The 28,000-nt window shown below is 37.4% G+C and overlaps 3 protein-coding genes across 10 annotated transcripts; all 3 read left to right on the forward strand.

Annotated features, from left to right (window-relative positions):
• The first annotated feature begins 619 nt into the window (after window positions 1-619).
• On the forward strand, window positions 620-26,605 carry LOC126624835 (receptor-like protein EIX2). 8 transcript variants are annotated; one of them, XM_050293957.1, is made up of 6 exons: window positions 620-3,611; window positions 15,153-15,238; window positions 15,618-15,742; window positions 15,842-15,948; window positions 16,100-16,160; window positions 16,301-16,312. In XM_050293957.1, the coding sequence occupies exons 1-3, from the start codon at window positions 674-676 to the stop codon at window positions 15,654-15,656; spliced, it is 3,063 nt and encodes a 1,020-aa protein (XP_050149914.1). In that variant the 5' UTR covers window positions 620-673; the 3' UTR covers window positions 15,657-15,742; window positions 15,842-15,948; window positions 16,100-16,160; window positions 16,301-16,312. The 8 variants fall into 8 exon arrangements, with proteins under 8 accessions (XP_050149914.1, XP_050149912.1, XP_050149913.1 ...); XM_050293955.1 differs by lacking the exon at window positions 15,153-15,238 and having other exon boundaries at window positions 620-3,697; window positions 15,829-15,948; XM_050293956.1 differs by lacking the exon at window positions 15,153-15,238 and having other exon boundaries at window positions 620-3,697.
• LOC126622854 (thioredoxin O, mitochondrial-like) lies at window positions 21,297-22,929 on the forward strand. Its single transcript, XM_050291551.1, has 6 exons — window positions 21,297-21,323; window positions 21,766-22,020; window positions 22,073-22,121; window positions 22,236-22,286; window positions 22,398-22,477; window positions 22,704-22,929. The coding sequence occupies exons 1-6, from the start codon at window positions 21,297-21,299 to the stop codon at window positions 22,824-22,826; spliced, it is 585 nt and encodes a 194-aa protein (XP_050147508.1). The 3' UTR covers window positions 22,827-22,929.
• Window positions 23,370-27,771, forward strand: LOC126622855 (receptor-like protein EIX2). The gene is made up of 2 exons (XM_050291552.1): window positions 23,370-26,344; window positions 27,670-27,771. Exons 1-2 carry the CDS (start codon window positions 23,423-23,425, stop codon window positions 27,769-27,771), a joined length of 3,024 nt encoding a protein of 1,007 aa, XP_050147509.1. The 5' UTR covers window positions 23,370-23,422.
• The last annotated feature ends 229 nt before the right edge of the window (window positions 27,772-28,000 follow it).

Genomic DNA, 28,000 nt, shown 5'->3' on the forward strand with positions numbered 1-28,000 from the left:
TTGACTTTTTAGTGTAAAAATGTGGTTTTTCGTTAAAGTGAACAGTACCGGGTGCTTTTCATTAAAATTCCCTATAATCAAGTCCTAAGTTCTTGTCTTGATAACGGACAAAATGATTCGAACTTGTGACCTCGTGTAATATTATGAAGGAAAATAATTAAAACAACAATTTCAGGATTATTACATGTCCTGGAAGCTACAACCGCAACAACTCCGTGGTTGACGTATTATTGTAGCACATCTCATTGAATACACTTGTTGATTGGTTAGGAAGAAGAAATTGAGCTAAATATGATGGTGTCAAAATATAATTTGGCCATAAAAAATCAAAACACATTATAATTTTTTTTATCATTTTTGCTCCCTAATATTAACAAACGAGATTATTCAAACGTGTTTGATACCTTGAACACTTTGAACAAGGAAATGTCCAACTTAATGTCGGCCAAGTCTAAAATTGTGAACTTATATACTCTTCCGCGGAAGGAAATTATGAGATTGGCTTAGAAGTTGACTTATATACTCTTCCACTCGAACAAGGAAATCCAGTTGATACACGCTGCGTGGCACTATTTTCTTTTAAGCTCTCATTGGTTTGTTATATATATGAGTTAGAGCACACTTGTTGTGTTCATCTGCAACCAACTGGGGAATATATAGACTGATTTCTCCTATGGATACCTTGCTTGCAAACACCTTATTCAATCCCCTCAATATTTCTCTCTCCTTTCTCATTTTGCTTTTGGCATCTACGTATCTACCCACTACCATAATCTGCTTGGGTGATGTCGGAGTTCCGAGCACTGGCACTGTGAAACCATTATGCATTGAGGAAGAAAGGCGAGCACTTGTCAGCTTTAAACAACATCTTGTTGATCCTTCTGGTAGGCTTTCCTCTTGGGCGGGTCATGATTGCTGTCGATGGGAAGGAATTTCATGCAACAACAGCACCGGCCATGTTGTGAAGATGGACCTCCGGAATCCATATCCAGATTCCCGTTCTTATGAAGAGTGGGACGAGTCGGCTTATGAAAGGTCTTTCCTGGGAGGTAAGATAAATGCTTCTTTGTTGAGCTTGAAACATTTAAAATACCTGGACCTCAGCTGTAATGAGTTTCAGGGCATTCGCATTCCGATGTTCTTTGGGGAGCTTAAAAGTTTGCAATATCTCAATTTCTACTTTGCGTCATTTGAGGGAGAGATTCCCCCCTCTCTTGGTAACCTGTCAAGCCTGAATATTCTTGATCTCGGGATGAATTCCCACTTGTCTTCCAGAAACTTGACTTGGCTTTCTCACCTCTCTTCCCTAAAATACCTTAATCTCAATTACATGGACCTTAGCCGCACAGGAGCCAGTTGGGCATATCATATTAACATGCTTCCTTCATTGTTAGAGTTACACTTATCTTCGTGTCAAATTGAAAGCATTCCACTCTCACTCCAAAGGGTTAACTTCCTTCCACTCTCACTCCAGAGGATTAACTTGACATCACTTTTTGTCCTTGATATGTCGAATAACGGTATTAAACGTTCTTCATTTCCCAATTGGTTTTTTAATCTTACTAGCCTCATAACACTTGATCTATCGTGGAATACTTTCAGTAGTCCTTTTCCAAATGAATTTGCAAACTTCAAATCTCTAGAACACCTTGATTTATCGGGAACAGGCTTAAAAGGTCAAATTCCGAAAGTTATTGGAAATTTGTGCAAGCTAAAGGTCTTAAGCCTTTCTGGCAACAAGTTTGATGGTGGGGGGATTGAAGAGTTTTGGAGGAGCGTCTCAAATTGTCCAAATAATTCATTAGAGTTGCTAGATTTGTCTTCTTGTGAGCTGGAAAGCCAACTGCCGACCTCCTTGGGAGTGTTAAAAAGTTTGCTGAATCTCTACCTTGGTGGAAACTCTTTGTGGGGCTCAATTCCAGATTCCATCGGAAACTTGTCGTCCTTGAAATCATTGTACCTCTCTTCTAATAAGATGAATGGCTCCATTCCAAAAAGTCTGGGACAACTCTATGAGCTAGTTGACCTCGATCTGTCTAATAATTCATGGGAAGGTACTCTAACGGAAGCCCATTTCAGAAACCTCACGAGATTACAAGATTTTCAAGTAGGAATTCAAGTCACAAACGCACCCATGTCCCTCATTTTTGACGTGGCTTCTGTTTGGGATCCTCCTTTCAAGCTCCAGTCAATTGCGATCATAAACTGTCGGGTAGGTCCTGGTTTTTGGGTATGGCTTCAATCTCAAACTGAACTGATCCATGTCATTCTTAGTGGTATTGGAACCTCTGAAGATTTCATCCCAGAGGAATGGTTGTTGAAGATGTCTTCCCAACTCAAATATTTGGATTTATCTAACAACCAATTACGTGGAAACCTTCCATCCCCTTTGAAATTTCCAAATTTAGGGTTTATTGATTTGAGTCATAATCAGTTGGAGGGCCCACTCCCACTTTGGTGGTCCACTAGTTTCGATTCCCTTTATCTTGATAGGAATCTATTTTCCGGGCCAATTCCCTCCAATATTGACCAAATGATGCCCAAGTTGTACATTTTGGATCTTTCTGAGAATCATTTGAATGACACTATTCCTCCCTCTATCTGCAACATGCAAAACTTGGAATACTTGTCCATAAGGAGCAATCAATTTTCTGGGGAATTCCCTCATGCATGGAGTGTGGGAAGCAAAATTTTGCTTCTAGATGTTGGTCACAACAATCTCTCTGGCAATATTCCCACTTCATTGGGGGTGTTAAGTTCACTGGAAGTATTAAAGCTCAACAACAATAATTTGAGTGGTGAAATTCCTGATTCCTTGCAAAATTGTTCTGGTTTGAAGAGTCTTGATCTTGGACACAACAAGTTATTTGGGAACATACCTTTATGGATAGGAGGATCAAATGTATCCTTGTTGTATAGGCTACAATTACGATCCAACGTTTTTACAGGACATATTCCCCAGCAACTGTGCAATCTTCGGAACCTTCACATCCTCGATCTTGGTCACAATAACCTTTCAGGTACTATTCCCAAGTGTTTGGATACTTTAACTTCGCTGGTCAACAATAATTCTAATGACTTCGATATGTCTGATGAGCAAGCCACACTAACACTAAAAGGAGCGGAGCTTGTGTACAACAGGACTCTAAGACTTGTAAAGAGCATTGATCTTTCATCAAATAATTTACAAGGTGAGATTCCTGAAGAAATAAGCAACCTCTTCCTGTTGGGCACCCTGAATTTGTCCATGAATCAATTGACTGGAAAGATCCCCTCCAAGATCGGAAACTTGCATTTGCTCGAAACTCTTGATTTGTCACACAACAACCTTTCAGGACATGTTCCTCAAAGCTTGTCATCTTTAACCTCTTTGTCCCACTTGAACTTGTCTTATAACAACTTGACTGGAAGAATTCCTTCTGGAAGCCAGCTTCAAACGCTCAATGATTTGTCCATTTATATGAACAATCCATCGTTATGTGGCGTTCCTCTCTCAACTAATTGCCCTGGAGATGACACTTTCCCAGCTAAGGATGCGAATGACAAGAATGAAGATGGAAATCATGATAAGTTGTGGTTCTATGTCAGTGTGGTACTTGGATTCATTGTAGGTTTTTGGGGCATTTGCGGCACATTGATCTTAAATACATCGTGGAGATATGCCTATTTTCAATTCTTTGACAACATCAAAGATAAGGTAGCACTAGCAATTGCATTGAAAGTGGCTTGTTTCAAAAGAATTGTTTTTGGAGTTTGATAGTACCATGTGTCTGTGATGTTTTCCCCTTTCTACGTTGTATTTTTGGTACTTGCAATTTATGTAATAAATAAAGGAATTGTATCCATCTTTCAATAGATGTTTCCACAAGCAACTTTATGTTTTCTGATTTTCTCATGTGTAAAAACCTGGAATTAATAAAAACTAATGTTTTTTATTTCTACTAATTATCGATAGCATAATACAAAATATGTATATGGCCGTCATCCATTCAATGTTCACTACAAGAAAATGTGTTGTAGGGTACCATTTCTTATCAGTGGCTTTGTAAACCTATGGTGTTTTGGACCACATTTCAGTTTATTTACGAAGGTGCCACTGTCGTTCTCTACCGCTGATCTTGATGATCGTGGAAAGGCCGGGTGCGATCGTCACCTTACCATTCTCTCTCTTTCTCTCTCCCTCAGTTTCAATCTGCTCACCTAAAATCTCGAGATCGAACATCCTCCATCTCAAATAAAAAAACCTTCCCCCTAACCTATAGAATCAGCACTCATGGATTTTTGTTGAGGTAATTTGATTGTTTCCTCTTCTGTAATTTGTTTCTGTTAGTTTATTGTTCTTGAATTTTAATTTTTCGGTTTTCTGACTTGCAAGAGTCGACCTTCAGGTGATAAAATCGTGATGTGACCATCGTATTCTCTCTCACAGCTCACAACGATGAAATCGCACCGGGCTTCGTTGATTTCTGTCAACTCCGACCACGACCAGTGTCGGGTAAGCTATCGACTACCCCCTCTTCATCTTCTTTTTCTTCTTCCGCTTCTCCCTGCGCATTCCAGTTTGACTGTCTGTGTTTTGGATGCATCTTCATTTCCTTAGTATGATTAGACGGTTTGGATGCGCCTAATAAACAAACCTAATTTGCCTCGCGCCTTCAGACATCACCTTCCTTCGTCTAAAACCTCAGGCAGAGATAGAGCTCCCCCATAACCCTAAACGCCCAAAGGTAATTTTGTTTAATTTTTCAATTAGTTTTAATTATCTGACGAATCCCTAGCATAAATTCACTCTCTCTACTCTAAATGCGTATAATTTTTTTGTTTTAATTTTCTGCCTTATTGCAAACGCTATCCATGGCTCGCTTCAAAAATGTAAGCTTGAAATTTTTAGGTTCTGTTTGGTTGTTGAGAAAACTGAATTAGCTTCAATATTAGCTTCAATAGAGAGATCTTCTTCTGAGAGATCTTGGGTTTGGGATCATGTCACTAAGTGTACCGTCTCGGAAATACAAGCAGTAGAAAAGGATGGAAAGAAAGAGATGGTGGAGGTACAATTATTGAAGGCTAAGTGTAACCATTGTAGTGCCCTTTTTGCATGTGATACTAGTGGGGGTGGAACTAGTACTTACATTAAACATATCAATAAACATTGCAAGTCATATAAACCAACTGATGAGTTGCAAAAGGTTCTAGGGAATTCTGGACCTTCTGGGGACGTTAAAAACATGCTTGTTGCTAAAGGGTGGAGCCAAGAAGAGGCAGTGGAAGGTATTGTTGAGTATATTGTGCTCGAGGAGGTACCTTTTAGTGTTGTGGAGACTGAGGGGTTTAGGCGGATGATGTACAAAGTTCAGCCTAGGTTGCATGTTCCATCTCGAAGAACTATTGTGAGGGACTTATTCAATATGTATGATACCATGAAAGATCAGTTAAAAAAGGAGATACACAACCATAGAGTGAGCTTGACTACTGATACATGGACAAGTGTGCAAAATTTGAACTACATGGTGCTAACTGCTCATTTTGTGGATGACGAATGGGATATGCACAAAAGGATTCTAAATTTTTGTTTGATTTCAAGTCATGAAGGCAAAGAAATAGGGAAGCTAGTTGAGCAATGTTTGGTTGAGTGGGGGATTGAGAAGGTGATGTGTATCTCAGTTGACAATGCATCGGCTAATAAGGTGGCAATTGAGTATATTGTTCATAAAATGCAGAAATGGCCTAATAGCAAAATTGTTATGAATGGCAAGTTTATGCATGTGAGGTGCTTAGCCCATATTATCAACTTGGTAGTGAAAGATGGGTTGAAAAGATTAGATACAAGTGTTGATGCTCTTAGAAATGCCGTACGGTTTGTGAGATCAAGTCCTCGAAGGTTTAGTTATTTCAAGAAATGTGTGGAGAATGAGAAGTTGGATGGTCAGAGTCTAGTTGTTATGGATGTACCTACTAGGTGGAATAGCACATACATGATGCTAGAATCGTGCTTGAAGTTTAAAAAAGCATTTGAAAGGATGTTCGACGATGATGAAGCCAATATATACTCCACATATTTCGGGGAAAATGTGCTTAATGATGAAGGAGAAGAAGTGGCGGGTAAAGGGAGGGTTGGGCCACCGAAGGACAAAGATTGCTGTTCATGATGTCATTGCTGTGGAGAGAGAGATTGAAAAGCTTTTTTTGCCTGAATATATGCAAACTGGAGGAAGTGTAGAGGTGGTGCTACGTGACATGGCAATGAGTATGAGAGCCAAATATCGAAAGTATTTTGGTTCAATTGAGTCCCTTAATCAAATATTTGTAGTTTCCCTTGTCTTAGACCCAAGGTTCAAATTAAGGCACTACATGCACTTGTGTAGAAAGCAATTACACCTTCCCGAAGAAGAGATTCAAAAGAAAAGTAATGAAGTGAAGACATTGTTGAAGGCGATGTGTGATGAATATGCTTACCAACCTTTCGGTTCACAAACACAACAAAAGGGTAGAGGAGGAGATTTAGTTGTTGGTGATACTACTTGTTCAAGGGTAAAACCATCATCTAGTGTGCTAACAGAAAATCCAATGATATTTAGTCAAATGATGGATGATTGGGAGAAAGAACTAGAAGACACTGAGGATATTGCACTTGCACATGAGGTGGATAGGTATCTCCTCGACACTGTAGAGAAAGTACAACATGGTTCATTTTTTGACGTTTTGAAATGGTGGAAGTTGAAAGGGAGGAGCACATATCCCACACTTGCTTTGATAGCGAAAGATGTGTTGCCAATTCAAGTGTCGACAGTTGCTAGTGAGAGTGCATTTAGTGGAGGAAAAAGAGTAATTGACCCCTTTAGATCATCTCTCCTTCCTCAAACAGTGGAGTCATTGATGTGCCTCCAAAACTGGTTAAGAAGTGAACCAATTAGCAGCATTGAGTATGAAGCAAGTCCGGCGGAGCTTGAATTTTATCAAGAGTGTGAAGAAGGTAATTCTTTTGTTTTGTATAGTTTGGTCTATAACTTTATATTAATTTGTTTACAATTAACATCCTTTTGTTCTTTGTTGTAGAATATAAAAGAAGAAAAGCAAATGCTAATGTTATATCTACAAGCTCAACCATCTCATCAAGTGATGCTGAAATTGAAGCTCTTCAAACAACTCAAATGAATAAAGGAAAAGGAATTGCGGTAATATTTTAAACTTAAATGAATATGCTTTACTTTTCAATGATTCAATGAGGATAATATGATGATGGACGTTAATAATATCAAGTTTATATTTTATTTTTCCTTACAGATTCAATGAGGAATGATGTTGGAACTTGGATGTTGGAAATTTGGAATTGGATGTGGTTTCCTATGTTCATTTGGAATTTATTGAAACTGTCATGTTTATGTTGTTTTGAATTATTTGATTTTTGGACTTTGGAATTTGGATGTCTTGGATTAAGTAGGTTTTGAATATTTTGTATGTTGATTCGATCTTTAGATGTTGGACGCTATAATGTTATTTTGGATGTATTGAATATGTGCAATTGTAAATTTGCACAGATTGCAAATTTGTGCAATTGCAATCTGTGCAGTACTGCAGCAATCTGTGGTTTTTTTTTATTTTTTATTTTTTTTATTTCAATCTGTGCTTTAAACAGGAGAAAAAAAAAGGACCCATGGACCCGGACCGAACCGGCCTGTTTCAACCGGGCCGGGTAAGGTCCGGTTCCTATTTTAAGATTTGTAATGCCCGGCTCGGCCCGTCTCCCTTTATTCCGGATCCGGTCCGGTCCCTTCAAAAATGGGCCCGGCCCGGCCCGTGCCCACCCCTAGTTGATTGTTGTGTTTCTGAAAATTTGAAAATAGAAGAAGAAGGTGTTTGTGAAGTCGGTTTCGATGAAGAAGCTGACTAATATGGACCATATCACAGGGGATAAAATCCCAAGGAGCTTAGCGAAATGTTTGTCTTCTGTTGGTGGATTCTGTATCGAATTTGTTGTTAGTTTGTTTTCTTAAAGGTTGATCCGGATGAAGTGAATGCCCTGGCTCAACTCATGACCTGGAAGACTGCTGTGGCCGACATTCCATATGGTGGAGCCAAGGGTGGAATCAGATGCACCCTCAGGGACTTAAGTTTGAGTGTCTGACTCACGTCTTCGCTCAGAAAATCCATGACCTCATTGGAACTCATACTGATGTTCCCGCACCCGATATGGGCACTAATGTTCAGACCATGGCATGGATGTTGGATGAGTACTCCAAATTTCATAGTCACTCACCAGCTGTTGTCACTGGAAAGCCCATCAAAAGAATTCGACACTGAGAAAATTAAGCCAGAAATCGGTTTCCTGGAGTTGAAAAGTAAGTAATTTGTAAATTCTATGTTTATGTCATTTGTTGTCAATGTTGTGATTTATAATGTAATTGATCTGGTATGCATACATAACTGGTATTCTATGTTTATATTGTCATTTGTTGTGCATGTGGTATAAAAATTTATGTTTATGTCTTTAGTTAACCAAATGGCTCTCAAGTTCGTTGCAAAGAGTGGAAGAAGAAACTATTATGTATTCCTTGCATACATAACTGCTATGCGTTAATCTACTCTGTATCCTCTAATATTTCTGATTAATAACTAAGATGTTTTGGGTTAATTGAGTTTGTTTTGTTAGAATGGCCACCACTTTTTGAAGTGATTTTCTCTGAGTAGAATCTAGCAAATGATGTTTGATATGGTTAAACATATATATTCAAGATTTTGATCTCTGTGTGATTTGGCAATACTTTTCACCTAATATTCCTCTCTCTCTCTCTCTCTCATGAAGGCACTGATTGCATTAAAAAGAGGTTCCCAGTTAATCAAGTACAGCCGGAAAGGGAAGCCAAAACTTCGTCCATTCAGAATTTCTATTGTGAGTAATTTCCTTTACATTAGGACATTGGATTCATTTCATACTAATAAGTTTTTTATCTTACATTTTCTTCCTGCTGCGCATCTCCACGATCATTACTAGATATCTTAACCGCTTGAATGGCTTCATTTTTCGTATCTTTAACAGGATGAAACCACACTAATCTGGTATTCACATGGAGAAGAACGAACTCTAAAATTAGCTTCTGTCTCTCGAATTATTCCCGGACAGAGAACAGTGAGTTTAATACTCCACTACCAATAACTAATCAATATTGTTGTGTTTCAGTCTATAATTATTAACCACTATTTTGTCTTACTCGACGTATGTGGTTCAAAAATTTGATTAAAACCGAGGATTGCTATTTTTTTTTATTTTACATTATTGTTATCGTTCAAGCTAAAAATGTCTATATACATAGTTTAGGAAGGGGGTGCTTACATGTCTATATACATAGCTAAAAATGTCTTACTCCAATTTCTGTTATTGTTGTCGCCATTGTTCAAAGTTTCAATTTTTAAATTTCGGGTTTTGGAATAGCTCAGTAACTTGAATAGTTGATTGAATTTCAGGTGCCTCTAATATTGTTGTCATTCAGGCTGAGGATGAATTTGGCAGCGCAATCAGCCAAGCTAAAGCTAATTTTTTTTTCCTGGGTTTTTTCCGGTTTTCGGAATTTTTTTTGTTTTGAGAAAACTTGTCATATTTTCATACAAATTGTCCGATTTATATATAAAATTTTATACAGATGGAGCTGTGCCAGCACTTTTCTATTTCACTGCAGTGTGGTGCGGGCCTTTTTAGTTCGAAAGACGTTTTCTTTTAAGCAATGAAGTCATTGGCACGAAAATGTGGCGTAATAATGTGCTTTGAACTTATGATTGGTACTTTGGTGTGATCTTCTTGTGCAGGCAGGTTCATATCTCCAATCATTGGAGAGTTGAGTGAGCAATACCCACATGTAACAACGTATAAGGTTGACATCGACGAGGTGCGCATTCGCATTGGAATTTAGTCTTCTGTAAACTTGGATCATTTTGTTTTTGGGAACCATTTTAGTTCTTTTGTGGACTACGTAAATCCCAGCTTAAGATTGAGGTCAAAACTCAAAAGAACTCTTTAACTGTTGCAAATTAGTAATTCTATATGTTTTAACTTGGATATGGTAAAATCCAAGGTCCATTTGGTTTCTGATCTGATGTGTGCATTTTGGTGCAGCCTACATTCCAATTCTTTAAAGACGGGAAGAAGGTGGCTCAAGTTGTTGGTGCTAATGTTGCTCGCTTGAGAAACACTTTTGGAAGTTTGGAAAATACGACGTAGTATTGGAAAACAATATTGTCAGGTCCTAAGTTCTTGTCTTGATAACGGACAAAATGATTCGAACTTGTGAGCTCATGTAATATTATGAAAGAAAATTATTAAAACAACAATTTGTTGGGTTACTATATGTCTTGGGAGCTACAACCGCAACAACTATGTGGTTAACGTATTATTGTAGCAAATCTCATTGACTACACTTGTTGATTGATTAGGAAGAAGAAATTGAGCTAAATATGATGGTGTCAAAATATAATTTAGCCATAAAAAATCCTTTCAAGCTCCAGTTTGACGTGGCTTCTATTTGGGTTCCTCCTTTCAAGCTCCAGTCAATTGCAAGCATTAACTGTCAGGTAGGTCCTGGTTTTTGGGTATGGATTCAATCTCAAACTGAACTTATCGACATCTCTCTTCGTGGTATTGGAATCTCTGAAGATTGGATACTAGGGGAATGGTTGTTGAAGATGTCTTCCCAACTCAAACATTTGGATTTACCTAAGAACCAATTATGTGGAAACTTTCTATCCCATTTGAAATTTCCAAATTAAATCAATTTCATGGAAACCTTTCATTCTATTTGAAATTTTCAAGTCTAAATTATATAGATTTGAGTCATAATCAGTTGAAGGGTCCACTCCCATTTTGGTGGTTCCTTAATGTCAATAGTCGTTATCTTCAAAGCAATCTATTTTCCGGGCCAATTCCCTCCAATATTGACCAAATGATGCCCAATTTGCACGCATTGTCTCTTTCTGAGAATCGTTTGAATGACACTATTCCCCCCTCTATTTGCAATATGCAAAACTCAAAATACTTGTCCATAAGGAGCAATCAATTTTCTAGGGAAATGCCTCGTGCGTGGAGTGTGGGAAGCAAAATTTTGTTTCTAGATGTTGGTCACAACAATCTCTCTGGTAATATTCCCACTTCATTGGGGGTATTAAGTTCACTTGAAGTATTAAAGCTCAACAACAACAATGTTAGTGGTGTAAATTGTTCTAGTTTGAGGAGTCTTGATCTTGGACACAACAAGTTATTTGGGAACATACCTTTATGGATGAGAAGATCAAATGTATCCTTGTTGTATAGGCTACAACAAGACTCTAAAACTTGTAAAGAGCAATTGATCTTTCATCAAATAATTTACAAGGTGAGATTCTTGAAGAAATAAGCAACCTCATCCTGTTGGGCACCCTGAATTTGTGCATGAATCAATTGATTGGAAAGATCCCCTCCAAGATCGAAAACTTGCATTTGCTCGAAACTCTTGATTTCTCGCACAACCACCTTTCAGGACACATTCCTCAAAACTTGTCATCTTTAACCTCTTTGTCCCACTTGAAGTTGTCTTATAACAACTTGACTGGAAGATTTCCGTCTGGAAGCCAACTTCAAACGCTCAATGATTTGTCCATTTATATGAACAATCCATTGCTATGTGGCATTCCTCTCTCAACTAATTGCCCTGGAGATGACACTTTCCCAGCTAAGGATGCGAATGACATGAATGAAGATGGAAATCATGATAAGTTGTGGTTCTATGTCAGCATGGTACTTGGCTTCATTGTAGGTTTTTGACGCATTTGCGGCACATTGATCTTAAAGACAACGTGGAGATACTTTGAACACTTTGAACTTATAATTTGTAGCCACAAAAAAATCAAAACATATTATAATTTTTTTTATCATTTTTGTTCCCTAATATTAACAAACGAGATTATTCAAACGTATTTGATGTCCAACTTAATGTCGGCCAACAAGTATAAAATTGCGAACTTTTATACTTTTCCGCAGAAGGAAATTATGAGATTGACTTAGAAGTTGACTTAAAAGTAGGCAGGAGCATTTGTGTCCTTGTCAAGTAGTCCCCCTCCCCACTCTCTCCCCACTCGATCTCTCCTTCCTTGCAATTTCACGGTGTGAAACGAATGTAAACGCGTGAAACTCAATCGAGTTGATACACGCTGCGTGGCACTTTTCTTTGAAGCTCTCATTGCTTTGTTATATATATGAGTTAGAGTTCACTTGTTGTGTTCATCTGCAACCAACTGGGGAATATATGTACTGATTTCTCCTATGGATACCTTGCTTGCAAACACCTTATTCAATCCCCTCAATATTTCTCTCTCTTTTCTCATTTTGCTTTTGGCATCTACGTATCTACCCACTGCCATAATCTGCTTGGGTGATATCGGAGTTCCGAGCACTAGCAATGTGAAACCATTATGCATTGAGGAAGAAAGGCGGGCACTTGTCAGCTTTAAACAACATCTTGTTGATCCTTCTGGTAGGCTTTCTTCTTGGGTGGGTCATGATTGCTGTCAATGGGAAGGAATTTCATGCAACAACAGCACTGGCCATGTTGTGAAGATGGACCTCCGGAATCCATATGCAGATTCCTATTTTGATGACGAATGGGACGAGTCGGCTTATGAAAGGTCTTTCCTGGGAGGTAAGATAAATGCTTCTTTGTTGAGCTTGAAACATTTAAAATACCTGGACCTCAGCTGTAATGAGTTTCAGGGCATTCGCATTCCGATGTTCTTTGGGGAGCTTAAAAGTTTGCAATATCTCAATTTCTACTTTGCATCATTTGAGGGAGAGATTCCCCCCTCTCTTGGTAACCTGTCAAGCCTGAATATTCTTGATCTCGGGATGAATTCCCACTTGTCTTCCAGAAACTTGACTTGGCTTTCTCACCTCTCTTCCCTAAAATACCTTAATCTCAATTACATGGACCTTAGCCGCACAGGAGCCAGTTGGGCATATCATATTAACATGCTTCCTTCATTGTTAGAGTTACACTTATCTTCGTGTCAAATTGAAAGCATTCCACTCACACTCCAAAGGGTTAACTTCCTTCCACTCTCACTCCAGAGGATTAACTTGACATCACTTTTGGTCCTTGATATGTCGAATAACGGTATTAAATATTCTTCACTTCCCAATTGGTTTTTTAATCTTACTAGCCTCATAACACTTGATCTATCGAGGAATGATTTCGGTAGTCCTTTTCCAAATGAATTTGCAAACTTCAAATCTCTAGAACACCTTGATTTATCGAGAACAGGCTTAAATGGTCAAATTCCGAAAGTTAGTGGAAATTTGTGCAAGCTAAAGGTCTTAAGCCTTTCTGGCAACAAGTTTGATGGTGGGGGGATTGAAGAGTTTTGGAGGAGCGTCTCAAATTGTCCAAATAATTCCTTAAGAGTCACTAGATTTGTCTTATTGTGAGCTGGAAAGCCAATTGCCGGCCTCCATAGGAATGTTAAAGAGTTTGCAGAATCTCAAGCTTTACAGAAACTCTTTGTGGGGCTCAATTCCAGATTCCATCGGAAACTTGTCATCCTTGAAAACATTGGACCTCTATTTTAATAAGATGAATGGCTCCATTTCAAAAAGTCTGGGACAACTCTATGAGCTAGTTCACCTCGATCTGTCTTATAATTCATGGGAAGGTACTCTAACGGAAGCCCATTTCAGAAACCTCACGAGATTACAAGATTTTCAAGTAGGAAATCAAGTCACAGACCCACCCATGTCCCTCGTTTTTGATGTGGCTTCTGTTTGGGATCCTCCTTTCAAACTCCAGTCAATTGCGATCATAAACTGTCGGGTAGGTCTTGATTTTTGGGTATGGCTTCAATCTCAAACTGAACTGATCTACGTCACTCTTAGTGGTATTGGAACCTTTGAAGATTTGATACTAGAGGAATGGTTGTTGAAGATGTCTTCCCAACTCAAAGATTTGGATTTATCTAACAACCAATTACGTGGAAACTTTCCATCCCGTTTGAAATTTCCAAATTTAGAGTCTATTGATTTGAGTAATAATCAATTGAATGGCCCACTCCCACTTTGGTGGTCCACTAGTGTCTATCTCCTTGGTCTTGAAAGCAATCTATTTTCTAGGCCAATTCCCTCGAATATTGGCCAGATGATGCCCAATTTGCAATTTTTGTCTGTAAGGAGCAATAAGTTTTCTGGGGAAATGCCTCGTGCATGGAGTGTGGGAAGCAAAATTTTTTTTCTAGATGTTGGTCACAACAATCTCTCTGGTAATATTCCCACTTCATTGGGGGTATTAAGTTTACTACAAGTATTAAAGCTCAACAACAACAATTTTAGCGGTGTAATTCCTGATTCCTTACAAAATTGTTCTGGTTTGAAGAGTTTTGATCTTGGACACAACAAGTTATTTGGGAACATACCTCTATGGATAGGAGGATCAAATGTATCCTTGTTGTATAGGCTACAATTACGATCCAACGTTTTTACAGGACATATTCCCCAGCAACTGTGCAATCTTCGGAACCTTCACATCCTCGATCTTAGTCACAACAGTCTTTCAGGTACTATTTCCAAGTGTTTGGATACTTTAACTTCGCTGGTCAACAATAATTCTAATGACTTCAATATGGGTTCTTATGAGCAAGCCACACTGACACTAAAAGGAGCGGAGCTTGTGTACAACACGACTCTAAATCTTGTAAAGAGCGTTGATCTTTCATCAAATAATTTACAAGGTGAGATTCCTGAAGAAATAAGCAACCTCTTCCTGTTGGGCACCCTGAATTTGTCCATGAATCAATTGACTGGAAGGATCCCCTTCAAGATCGGAAACTTGCATTTGCTCGAAACTCTTGATTTGTCACACAACAACCTTTCAGGACATATTCCTCAAAGCTTGTCATCTTTAACCTCTTTGTCCCACTTAAACTTGTCTTATAACAACTTGACTGGAAGAATTCCTTCTGGAAGTCAGCTTCAAACCCTCAATGATTTGTCCATTTATATAACAATCCATCGCTATGTGGCGTTACTCTCTCAACTAATTGCCCTGGAGATGACACTTTCCTAGCTAAGGATGTGAATGACAAGAATGAAGATGGAAATCATGATAAGTTGTGGTTCTATGTCAATGTGGTACTTGGCTTCATCGTAGGTTTTTGGGGCATTTGCGGCACATTGATCTTAAAGACATCGTGGAGATATGCCTATTTTCAATTCTTTGACAACATCAAAGATAAGGTAGCACTAGCAAATGCATTGAAATTGGCTTGTTTCAAAAGAATTGTTTTTGGAGTTTGATAGTACTATGTGTATGTGATGTTTTCCCTTTTCTACATTGTATTTTTGGTACTTGCAATTTATGTAATAAATAAAGGAATTGTATCCATCTTTCAATAGATGTTTCCACAAGCAAGTTTATGTATTCTGATTCTCATGTGCAAAAACCTGGAAATAATAAAAACTAATGCTTTTTTTTTCTACTAATTATCGATAGCATAATACAAAATATGTATATGGCCGTCATCCATTCAATGTTCACTACAAGAAAATGTGTTGTAGGGGTACCATTTCTTATCAGTGGCTTTGTAAACCTATGGTGTTTTGGACCACATTTCAGTTTATTTACGAAGCTGCTACTGTCTCTCTCTGCCGTTGATCTTGATGATCGTGGAAAGGCAGGGTGCGATCGTCACTTTACCCATAGAATCAGCACTCATGGAATAATCATGGATTTTTGTTGAGGTAATTTGATTGTTTCCTCTTCTGTAATTTGTTTCTATTAGTTTATTGTTCTTGAATTTTAATTTTTCTGTTTTCTGACTTGGAAGAGTCGACCTTCAGGTGGTAAAATCGTGATGTGACCATCGTATTCTCTCTCACAGCTCACAACGATGAAATCGCACCGGGCTTGGTTGATTTCTGTCAACTCCGACCACGACTAGTGTCGGGTAAGCTATCGACTACCCCAAAACCCTAAACGCCCAAAGGTAATTTTGTTTAATTTTTCAATTAGTTTTAATTATCTGACGAATCCCTAGCATAAATTCACTCTCTCTCTCCTCTAAATGCGTATAATTTTTTTGTTTTAATTTTTTGCAGTATTAATCACAAAGCTACGGAGCTGAAATTGCAAACGCTATCCATGGCTCACTTCAAAAATGTAAGCTTGAAATTTTTAGGTTCTGTTTGGTTGTTGAGAAAACTGAATCAAAGAGGTTTTTTTTTTTTTTTTTTGGTTTTGTTTGTTAATTTTCTCGGAAACGTAGTTGATTGTTGTGTTTCTGAAAATTTTGAAAACAGAAGAAGAATGTGTTTGTGAAGTCGGTTTCGATGAAGAAGTTGGCTAATATGGACCATATCACAGGGGATAAAATCCCAAGGAGCTTAGCGAAATGTTTGTCTTCTGTTGGTGGATTCTGTATCGAATTTGTTGTTAGTTTGTTTTCTTAAAGGTTGATCCGGATGAAGTGAATGCCCTGGCTCAACTCATGACCTGGAAGACTGCTGTGGCCGACATTCCATATGGTGGAGCCAAGGGTGGAATCAGATGCACCCTCAGGGACTTAAGTTTGAGCGTCTGACTCGCGTTTTCGCTCAGAAAATCCATGACCTCATTGGAACTCATACTGATGTTCCCGCACCCGATATAGGCACCGATGTTCAGACCATGGCATGGATGTTGGATGAGTACTCCAAATTTCATAGTCACTCACCAGCTGTTGTCACTGGAAAGCCCATCATAAGAATTCGACACTGATAAAATTAAGCCAAAAATCGGTTTCCTGGAGTTGAAAAGTAAGGAATTTGTAAATTCTATGTTTATGTCATTTGTTGTCAATGTTGTGATTTATAATGTAATTGATCTGGTATGCATACAGAACTGGTATTCTATGTTTATATTGTCATTTGTTGTGAATGTGGTATAAAAATTTATGTTTATGTCTTTAGTTAACCAAATGGCTCTCAAGTTCGCTGCAAGTAATTGATGTAATAAGTACGTATCAACTGCCGCATTCACTCATCTATCCCTCTCTTCATTCAGGTAAAATGTATCTTATTTGTGCAGTTCAAGGTGATGCATTCAAGTCTCGCAGCAACGCGTGGGCACATTTCTAGTATTGTCTAATTTTAGTGCCCGTAGTGTCAACTATAAAATTTTTGACACCGAAGTCATATTGTTTTGTTTTTCAATTAGGACTGAATTTCTTGTTTTTTTTTTTTAAGTTTTTCTCTCCCATTTTTCTGTCAAAAGTAGTTCAATATTCATTTAGTACTACTATTCCACAGATATTTTCACATCCGTATAAATATGAGTTCAAATTTTCTGCACTCAAAACCCTTTGTGCCTTATATTATACTTGAGTAACACGTGTTCTTTTTACTAAATTTATCTTTAGTTTTTAATTTTTTTTTTATTGAAGAGATAAGATGAATGGCAAGGTGACACTCTATAGAGAGGCCACATAGGGTTTTGAGTCCAAAGGATTTAAACTTTGCATAGGAAGGAAAGAAGGAGAGAGAGAGGAAGTCGCTTTTATTTTAATTTGATTCAATTTGGAAACAAAAATCCAATTTAACTCCATGTCTGTCGATCTTGTCAGAGTCTAAATGGAAGATGAAAGTGCTTTTATTTTAATCTAATTCACAATTTGTGGAGATAAAGAGAAGGAAAGAGCAACGTGGGGCTGTAAAGCCATCCTCAGAGAAAAGGATGCTGAGATTGACACTATTTAATTGGGTAATACTAGAAAGATCAACTATTTAGACCTAATTTTGTAAACTATATAATATGTTAGTTGATGACTGAATTATTAATTTTCTCTTTTATTACAAAGGATAAGGAATAAGATTTTGATTTACTTTTTCTTTCTATTTTTGGGGTTCCGACTTTCTATTAAAGTAGCTCATATTGTTTGCAACTGAAGTGCATTTGATTTGCCAGCAATTTCTTTTTTCAAAATTTTAGTAGATAACATAGGTTTAAGGATAACAGAAAAATTATCAAAGTTAGGATTAGTGAGTGGTGGACACATGTCACATTTTCGGAGGGGACACAGAGTGACACATGGGTATTTGGAAAGATTTTTCAATGTAATTAGAACAAGAGATAATACATTACGTGTCATTATACAAATGATAAGATATGTGTGTTAAAAAGTTAATAACTTAAAAATAAGATATCTCACTAGTTATATAAAAATATGTAATGAATCACACGTGTTTCGGTCACAATAATAAAAAATCTCGGGTATTAGGATGCCGGAAATCCGGACCCTTTCTTCTCGGGGATGAAACTTACTTTGTCCATTCATTTAATGACATGTGGACTCCACTATTCCTCAAGACTTAGTATTTATTGTTTTGAAATACTAATTATTTGATTTCTACATAAGCCCTCACTAATTATTTGATTTCTTGCGTATCATGTTCAGATTCTTCAATTATAGTCTACCGATTGCAGAAGAAATTGCAGAACACCTATCCGAACCTGCCTAAATCAATGTCCTGACCGAACCCGTATAAGAGAATTTGAACCATGGCAAATTTTCAAATTCGTTCTCAAAGAAATCTTGACCAATCGCCGTGAGGTCGTCACCTCAATAGAGAAAAATAGGAATTGGGTTTTCTGGGGAGAGCTTGTACTCAACCAAAGCACAAGAACGATCACATTGATGTTAGTTTTGATCATTGAGTGGTCAGATGTCCATAATGTAAAAAATATTTGACGACTTCATATGAGCAGCAAGCAATCTTTGGTTGCAGGTTGCTGGTTGCTGGGCAGAGAGGAATTCAAAGAGACGATTGACCAAGAGTAGAAGTGGCGCATGATTATATTTTTTTGGCCAAATTTTTTTTGTGATCCTTGTGGTGACAAGGCATTTTTAATGAGACCCTGGTGAAAAAGCTTTTAATTAAACTCTTGTGGTGAGCTTTATTAGCAATTATGGTCCAAATCCAAACTTTTGTTAGTCTTCCGTTAAATAAATTCACACGACCATCACATGGAGGGTCAAATTCATCATTTCAATTCAAATTACATCCTATTTTATGGACATCAAGTATGAGGTAGGGTTTAACGGAAATTAGATTTCGTGGAAAAAAAAGTTTGACTGTAAAGAGTGAAACTAAACCTGTAAAACCACATCAATGGCTAGGAGAAGAGGTGAAAGTGATGTTGGAGAACAATTAAGAAAATAAATAAAAATAACAAAAATATTGATTTTTTTAATAATGAAACATACTTACAACAAAGAATGAATTAAATGAAATAATTACAGGAATTAAAATGATACTAACTTGATTGAATCACATATAGAGGTTAGCACAAAAGCTATGTCCTTCGAACAGTATTTCCGTCCCACTCTTGTGCTTGTGGTTCGATGACGTCCGCTTGACCAGAATACAACCATCTAATTCTACAACCCGCACTGGATTATAGAATTCTGGTGAATTGTTTTGTGTGTTTACTCTCTGGGATTTTGTCGGAAGAGAAAGAGAAAGGAAAAAAGATGATTCTATTTGAAAATTGAAATTGTAAATATATAGGTTGTTTCATACCCTTTCTAATACATGTTGAACGTATTTGAAAGTGCACAACTCTTTCTAAAAGTAGTGTCTCTTAATCAAAATAGTTTTTAATTAATATGTTAATTAAAAAGTCAATTTAAAATTAAAATTAAAGAACTCTGATTATTAATATTAATTATATTAGACCATATTATACAAGTATAATCCACACAACCATAAGGTCCAAACCTTCAATCTTTTTACAAATAGTCCAAATCTGGGACTAAACCTATATAAAAGTCACTGCAAACCATGCATTGCCCGATGTGGGACTTTGAGTCTCAAAACCTCCAACAATATTTAGGGAGGACGAGAGAGAAATTAACTAGCTGGCTAAACATTTAACATTATTATGTCACTGTACGCTCATGCTCCAATCCTTGTGTTCAGTTCTCGAACATACGAAAGAACAACAAGATCTTAAGGCGGAGTAACAAGATTTGACGGCGAAAAACGAAATATGACGGCAAGGCAACAGGGATTTGAATTTTAAGATTGTTGTTCGATTAATAAAAACGGCCAAAATCGGTACTAACTAATTCAACATTAGTTAGTTAAGCCTATGTGATTCTATGTGGTCAACCACCCTAATTCATAGTATGGTGAAATAAGTTTACAACATACCTGATTGTTTGACAAGAAAAAAGTGAAAAGGTTAATAGTTGCCAAAGACACTAACCCAAAATTCATTTATGGTTTTAATAATGGAAGACTAAATTTGCAGTTGTGGGAGCTTTTACATACTAATTATATGTAATAGGGGACTCCTTTTTACTAACTTCTTCACATGCTCCTAACAATATATATCACAAGTCTTATCTCTACTAATTAATAAAACTTTTTTTGTTAACTAAAAGATGGTGAAAAGACAAATTAGTCTTCTATCACACAAAAAAAAATGATGGGCAATAATGTAATTTCACAAGTCCAAATTTTACTGTTTTTTATTGAAACCTCATCTACATGTGATGTTAAAATACCTCTAATATTAAAAAAAAAACCAAAAACAAAAAACCTCACACTCCCTCACGTTTTCTCTCTCCCTCTCTCCTTCTCATTTTCTAAAAAAATGTATTCATACGCACAAAGTGTGTAGGCAAATGCTAGTTAAAACTTAAGAAAACTCAAACCAAGCTAAACAAACATTGGGTAAGAAGGAGGTTAAGGATTGTGTCATATCCACCCAAAGCGTTCGATGTTAGCAACTTAACCAAAACACTAGCCACCATGACACCGATATGTCGATATGATAGTAGGGTAAATTTACCTAGGCCCAGCAAACGATAGAGAAAGATTTACATACATCTTGTTACATCACCGCCTTGGCATTTTAGGTCATTAATAATGTAATGTTGCGTTATTGGTCTGAAATTATAGAGTTTTTCACTTGAAACAGTTCTCTCACCAAACACTTCATATATTTGATCAACCAGAGTTCAAAAGGCGCGAAGAAGCTTTCCTCTTTCAGTTGTGACTATGTTGTAACCGTTATTTTATATGATGCATTTTGTGTTTTGAAATTGAATACATTTGGCAGTGATTCCAATAAGGCTTAGTATAAGTATAGTGACTGGTACTAGCTAATTGGCATGAAAGTCCAATATTGTTATAATGAATTAAGACATACGTACCATATTAATTAAACTGAAATAAAAATATACGTACTACATTAGTTAAACTGAAATACATGAGTTCAAATTGAAATCCAAGCAGAAACACATAATCAAAAATGCATTTCAAACATAGGCCTCGTTTGGTATGTGGGGTGGGACAGAACACAGTGGGACAAAAGTAGTTCATTCTACTCTGGCCTGCATACCAAACGTAGCACAAAAAACCTATGTTCCATCTCGTTCCATCTCATCCCATTTTGTCCCGTCTACGTACCAACCATGCCCATAGTGTCAACATGTTTTCACATGACAATATTTGCGATGCAACGAACTTGTCACTTCAGTTGGTTTAGAGCATTTACCTTGAACCTGAGATTCTTAGCTCAACTACTCCCTAATATGGCTTGTAAAACAATCTTTTTGCGTTGGTGGGCCTTATGGACTAGGCCTATATACCTTAACCAACTGGCCCATTTACATATTCATTGTTTTGGGCTCTTCTTGTATTTTAGCCTTAAACCCCAAACAAGTTCTGCGCAGCAATTGCCAATCGCACCGAATCGAGAGAAGAAAACTCGGGAGTAGCCATGGCACGGCAATTGCTCGGCAATCGCAGCAAGTTCTGCGCAGCGCTTCTTCATCGTCACAACCTTCCTTCCAATTCTTTCCAAACCCTGCCTTCGTCAATCCCCACCGCACCATCTCAGCCGCCCACAGCATTTCCTTCCAGTGCTTCCACCTCCAAACCCTTCTCCAATTCCATCCACCACTTCCCAAACCCTCACTTTCTGCAACTCCGACCTCTCTCCTCGCCCTCAGGTGCTTCATATTTATGTTATTGTTGTCGGCATTGTTCAAAGATTCAATTTTTAAATTTTGGGTTTGGGAATAGCTCAGTAAGTCGGAGGATGAGTTTAGCACCGCAGTCAGCAAAGCTAAAGGTAATAATTTTTTATTTTTTTGGGTTTTTTCTGGTTTTCGAAATCTTTTTGTTCTGAGAAAACTTGTCATATTTTCATACAACTTATCTGATTTATGTATAAAATTTCATATAGATGGAGCTGTGCCAACACTTTTCTATTTCACTGCAGTGTGGTGCGGGCCTTGTAAGTTCGAAAGACGTTTTCTTTTAAGTAATGAAGTCTTGGCACGAAAATGTGGCGTAATAATGTGCTTTGAACTTACGATTGGTACTTTGGTGTGATCTTCTTGTGCAGGCAGGTTCATATCTCCAATCATTGGAGAGTTGAGTGAGCAATACCCACGCGTAACAACGTATAAGGTTGACATCGACGAGGTGCGCATTCGAATTGGAATTTAGTCTTCTGTAAACTTGGATCATTTTGTTTTTGGGAACCATTTTAGTTCTTTTGTGGACTACTTAAATCCCAGCTTAAGATTGAGGTCAAAACTCAAAAGAACTCTGAAGTGTTGCTAATTAGTAATTCTATATGTTTTAACTTGGATATGGTAAAATCCAAGGTCCATTTGGTTTCTGATCTGTTGTGTGCATTTTGGTGCAGCCTACATTCCAATTCTTTAAAGACGGGAAGAAGGTGACTCAAGTTGTTGGTGCTAATGTTGCTCGCTTGAGAAACACTTTTGGAAGTTTGGGAAATACGACGTGGTATTGGAAAACAATATAGTCAAGTCCTAAGTTCTTGTCTTGATAACAGACAAAATGATTCGAACTTGTGACCTCGTGTAATATTACGAAGGAAAATTATTAAAACAACAATTTCTGGATTATTACATGTCCCGGAAGCTACAACCGCAACAACTCCGTGGTTGACGTATTATTGTAGCACATCTCATTGAATACACTTGTTGATTGATTAGGAAGAAGAAATTGAGCTAAATATGATGGCGTCAAAATATAATTTAGCCATAAAAAATCCAAACACATTATAATTTTTTTTATCATTTTTGCTCCCTAATATTAACAAACGAGATTATTCAAACGTGTTTGATACTTTGAACACTTTGAACAAGGAAATGTCCAACTTAAAGTCGGCCAAGTCTAAAATTGTGAACTTATATACTCTTCCGCGGAAGGAAATTATGAGATTGGCTTAGAAGTTGACTTATATACTCTTCCACTCGAACAAGGAAATCCAGTTGATACACGTTGCGTGGCACTATTTTCTTTTGAGCTCTCATTGCTTTGTTATATATATGAGTTAGAGTACACTTATTGTGTTCATCTGCAACCAACTGGGGAATATATGTACTGATTTCTCCTATGGATACCTTGCTTGCAAACACCTTATTCAATCCCCTCAATATTTCTCTCTCCTTTCTCATTTTGCTTTTGGCATCTACGTATCTACCCACTACCATAATCTGCTTGGGTGATGTCGGAGTTCCGAGCACTGGCACTGTGAAACCATTATGCATTGAGGAAGAAAGGCGAGCACTTGTCAGCTTTAAACAACATCTTGTTGATCCTTCTGGTAGGCTTTCCTCTTGGGTGGGTCATCATTGCTGTCAATGGGAAGGAATTTCATGCAACAACAGCACCGGCCATGTTGTGAAGATGGACCTCCGGAATCCATATCCAGATTCCCGTTCTTATGAAGAGTGGGACGAGTCGGCTTATGAAAGGTCTTTCCTGGGAGGTAAGATAAATGCTTCTTTGTTGAGCTTGAAACATTTAAAATACCTGGACCTCAGCTACAATGAGTTTCAGGGCATTCGCATTCCGATGTTCTTTGGGGAGCTTAAAAGTTTGCAATATCTCAATCTCTCCTTTGCATCATTTGAGGGAGAGATTCCCCCCTCTCTTGGTAACCTGTCAAGCCTGAATATTCTTGACCTTGGGTGGAATGAACTCTCATCTTCCAGAAACTTGACTTGGCTTTCTCACCTCTCTTCCCTAAAATACCTTAATCTCAATTACATGGACCTTAGCCGCACAGGAGCCAGTTGGGCATATCATATTAACATGCTTCCTTCATTGTTAGAGTTACACTTATCTTCGTGTCAAATTGAAAGCATTCCACTCTCACTCCAAAGGGTTAACTTCCTTCCACTCTCACTCCAGAGGATTAACTTGACATCACTTTTTGTCCTTGATATGTCGAATAACGGTATTAAACGTTCTTCATTTCCCAATTGGTTTTTTAATCTTACTAGCCTCATAACACTTGATCTATCGAGGAATAATTTCAGTAGTCCTTTTCCAAATGAATTTGCAAACTTCAAATCTCTAGAACACCTTGATTTATCGGGAACAGGCTTAAAAGGTCAAATTCCGAAAGTTATTGGAAATTTGTGCAAGCTAAGGGTCTTAAGCCTTTCTGGCAACAAGTTTGATGGTGGGGGGATTGAAGAGTTGTGGAGGAGCGTCTCAAATTGTCCAAATAATTCATTAGAGTCGCTAGATTTGTCTTCTTGTGAGCTGGAAAGCCAACTGCCGACCTCCTTGGGAATGTTAAAAAGTTTGCAGAATCTCTACCTTAGTGGAAACTCTTTGTGGGGCTCAATTCCAGATTCTATCGGAAACTTGTCGTCCTTGAAATCATTGTACCTCTCTTCTAATAAGATGAATGGCTCCATTCCAAAAAGTCTGGGACAACTCTATGAGCTAGTTCACCTCGATCTGGCTTATAATTCATGGGAAGGTACTCTAACGGAAGCCCATTTCAGAAACCTCACGAGATTACAAGATTTTCAAGTAGGAATTCAAGTCACAAACCCACCCATGTCCCTCATTTTTGACGTGGCTTCTGCTTGGGATCCTCCTTTCAAGCTCCAGTCAATTGCGATCATAAACTGTCGGGTAGGTCCTGGTTTTTGGGTATGGCTTCAATCTCAAACTGAACTGATCTACGTCACTCTTAGAGGTATTGGAGCCTCCGAAGATTTGATACTAGAGGAATGGTTGTTGAAGATGTCTTCCCAACTCAAATATTTGGATTTATCTAACAACCAATTACGTGGAAACTTTCCATCTCATTTGAAATTTCCAAATTTAGAGTCTATTGATTTGAGTCATAATCAATTGGAGGGCCCACTCTTACTTTGGTGGTCCACTAGTGTCGATTCCCTTCGTCTTGAAAGAAATCTATTTTCTGGGCCAATTCCCTCGAATATTGGCCAGATGATGCCCAATTTGAACATTTTGTCTCTTTTTGAGAATAATTTGAATGGCACTATTCCTCCCTCTATCTGCAACATGCAATACTTGGGATACTTGTCCATAAGGAGCAATCAATTTTATGGGGAAATGCCTCATGCGTGGAGTGTGGGAAGCAAAATTTGGTTTCTAGATGTTGGTCACAACAATCTCTCTGGTAATATTCCTACTTCATTGGGGGTATTAAGTTCAATGGAAGTATTAAAGCTCAACAACAACAATTTTGGCGGTGTAATTCCTGATTCCTTGCAAAATTGTTCTGGTTTGAGGAGTCTTGATCTTGGACACAACAAGTTATTTGGGAACATACCTCTATGGATAGGAGGATCAAATGTGTCCTTGTTGTATAGGCTACAATTACGATCCAACGTTTTTACAGGACATATTCCCCAGCGACTGTGCAATCTTCGAAACCTTCACATCCTCGATCTTAGTCACAACAACCTTTCAAGTACTATTCCCAAGTGTTTGGATAATTTGACTTCGCTGGTCAACAATAATTCTAATCCCTTCAGTACGGGTTCTCTTGAGCAAGCAACATTGACACTAAAAGGAGCGGAGCTTGTGTACAACAAGACTCTAAAACTTGTAAAGAGCATTGATCTTTCATCAAATAATTTACAAGGTGAGATTCCTGAAGAAATAAGCAACCTCATCCTGTTGGGCACTCTGAATTTGTCCATGAATCAATTGACTGGAAAGATCCCCTCCAAGATCGGAAACTTGCATTTGCTCGAAACTCTTGATTTCTCACACAACCACCTTTCAGGGCATATTCCTCAAAGCTTGTCATCTTTAACCTCTTTGTCCCACTTGAACTTGTCTTATAACAACTTGACTGGAAGAATTCCTTCTGGAAGACAGCTTCAAACGCTCAATGATTTGTCCATTTATATGAACAATCCATCGCTATGTGGCATTCCTCTCTCAACTAATTGCCCTGGAGATGACACTTTCCCAGCTAAGGATGTGAATGACAAGAATGAAGATGGAAATCATGATAAGTTATGGTTCTATGTCAGTGTGGTACTTGGCTTTATCGTAGGTTTTTGGGGCATTTGCGGCACATTGATCTTAAAGACATCGTGGAGATATGCCTATTTTCAATTTTTTGACAACATCAAAGATAAGGTAGCACTAGCAATTGCATTAAACGTGGCTTGTTTCAAAAGAATTTTTTCTGGAGTTTGATAGTACTATGTATATGTGATGTTTTCCCCTTTCTACGTTGTATTTTTGGTACTTGCAATTTATGTAATAAATAAAGGAATTGCATCCATATTTTAATAGATGTTTCCACAAGCAACTTTATGTATTATGATTTTCTCATTGTAAAAACCTGGAATTAATAAAAACTAATGTTTTTTAATTTCTACTAATTTTCGATAGCATAATACAAAATATGTATATGGCCGTCATCCATTCAATGTTGACCACAAGAAAATGTGCTATAGGGTACCATTTCTTATCAGTGGCTTTGTGAACCTATGTGTCAATATTGTCTAATTTTAGTGCCTTTAACCTTTGTAACACCGTCATTGGTGTCAACTATAAAAATTTTGACACCGAAGTCATATTGGTTTGTTTTTCAATTAGGATTGATTTTCTTGTTTGTTTGTTTGTTAGTTAGTTTTTTTTTTTTTTTTTTTTTTTTTCCTCTCCCATTTTTCTGTCAAAAATAGTTCAATATTCATTTATTACTACTATTCCACAGATATTTTCACATCCATATAAATATAAGTTCAAATTTTCTGCACTAAAAACCCTTTGTGCCTTATATTATACGTCAGTAACACGTGTTCTTTTCACTAAATTTATCTTTAGTTTTAAAAAAAAAATTATTGAAGAGATAAGATGAATGGCTAGGTGACACTCATGGAGATAGGGCATAGAGAGGCTACAGAGGGTTTTGAGTGCAGAAGATTTAAACTTTGCATAGGAAGGAAAGAAGGAGAGGGAGGAAGTTGCTTTTATTGTAATTTGATTCAATTTGGAAACCAAAATCCAATTTAACTCCATGTATGTCGATCCTGTCAGAGTTTAAAAGGAAGATGAAAGTGCTTTTATTTTAATCTGATTCACAATTTGTGGAAATGAAGAGAAGGAAAGAGCGATGTAGGGTAATAAAGCAGACCAGGATCCTCTCCTGAGCAGATGGAGAGGATCCTCCTGACCAGGCTCATCGGGTCGTTCATTTTTTATCAAACGGCTATAATTATTATAACTTTTAGAAAATAAATAAAAATAACAGAAATATTGATTATTTAATAATGAAAAATACTTACAACACAAAATGAAATAAATGAAATAATTACAGGAATTAAAATGATACTAACTTAATTGAATCACAGATAGATGCTAGCGCACAAGCTATGTCCTTTGAACAGTATTTCCGTCCCACTCTTGTACTTGTGGTTCTACGACGTCCGCTCGACCTGGATACAGCCATCTAATTCTACAACCCTCATTGAATTATAGAATTCTGGCGAATTGCTTTGTGTGTTTACTCTATGGGATTTTGTTGGAAGAGAAAGAGGAAGGAAAAAAGATGATTCTATTTGAAAATTGAATCTATAAGTATACAGGTTGTTTCATACACTTTCAAATACATGTTGAACGTATTTGAAACTGCTCAACTTTTTCTAAAAGTTGTGTCTCTTAATCAAAACAGTTTTTAATTAA

The sequence above is a fragment of the Malus sylvestris genome, chromosome 5, assembly GCF_916048215.2.
Source record: "Malus sylvestris chromosome 5, drMalSylv7.2, whole genome shotgun sequence".
Lineage (NCBI taxonomy): Eukaryota > Viridiplantae > Streptophyta > Magnoliopsida > Rosales > Rosaceae > Malus > Malus sylvestris.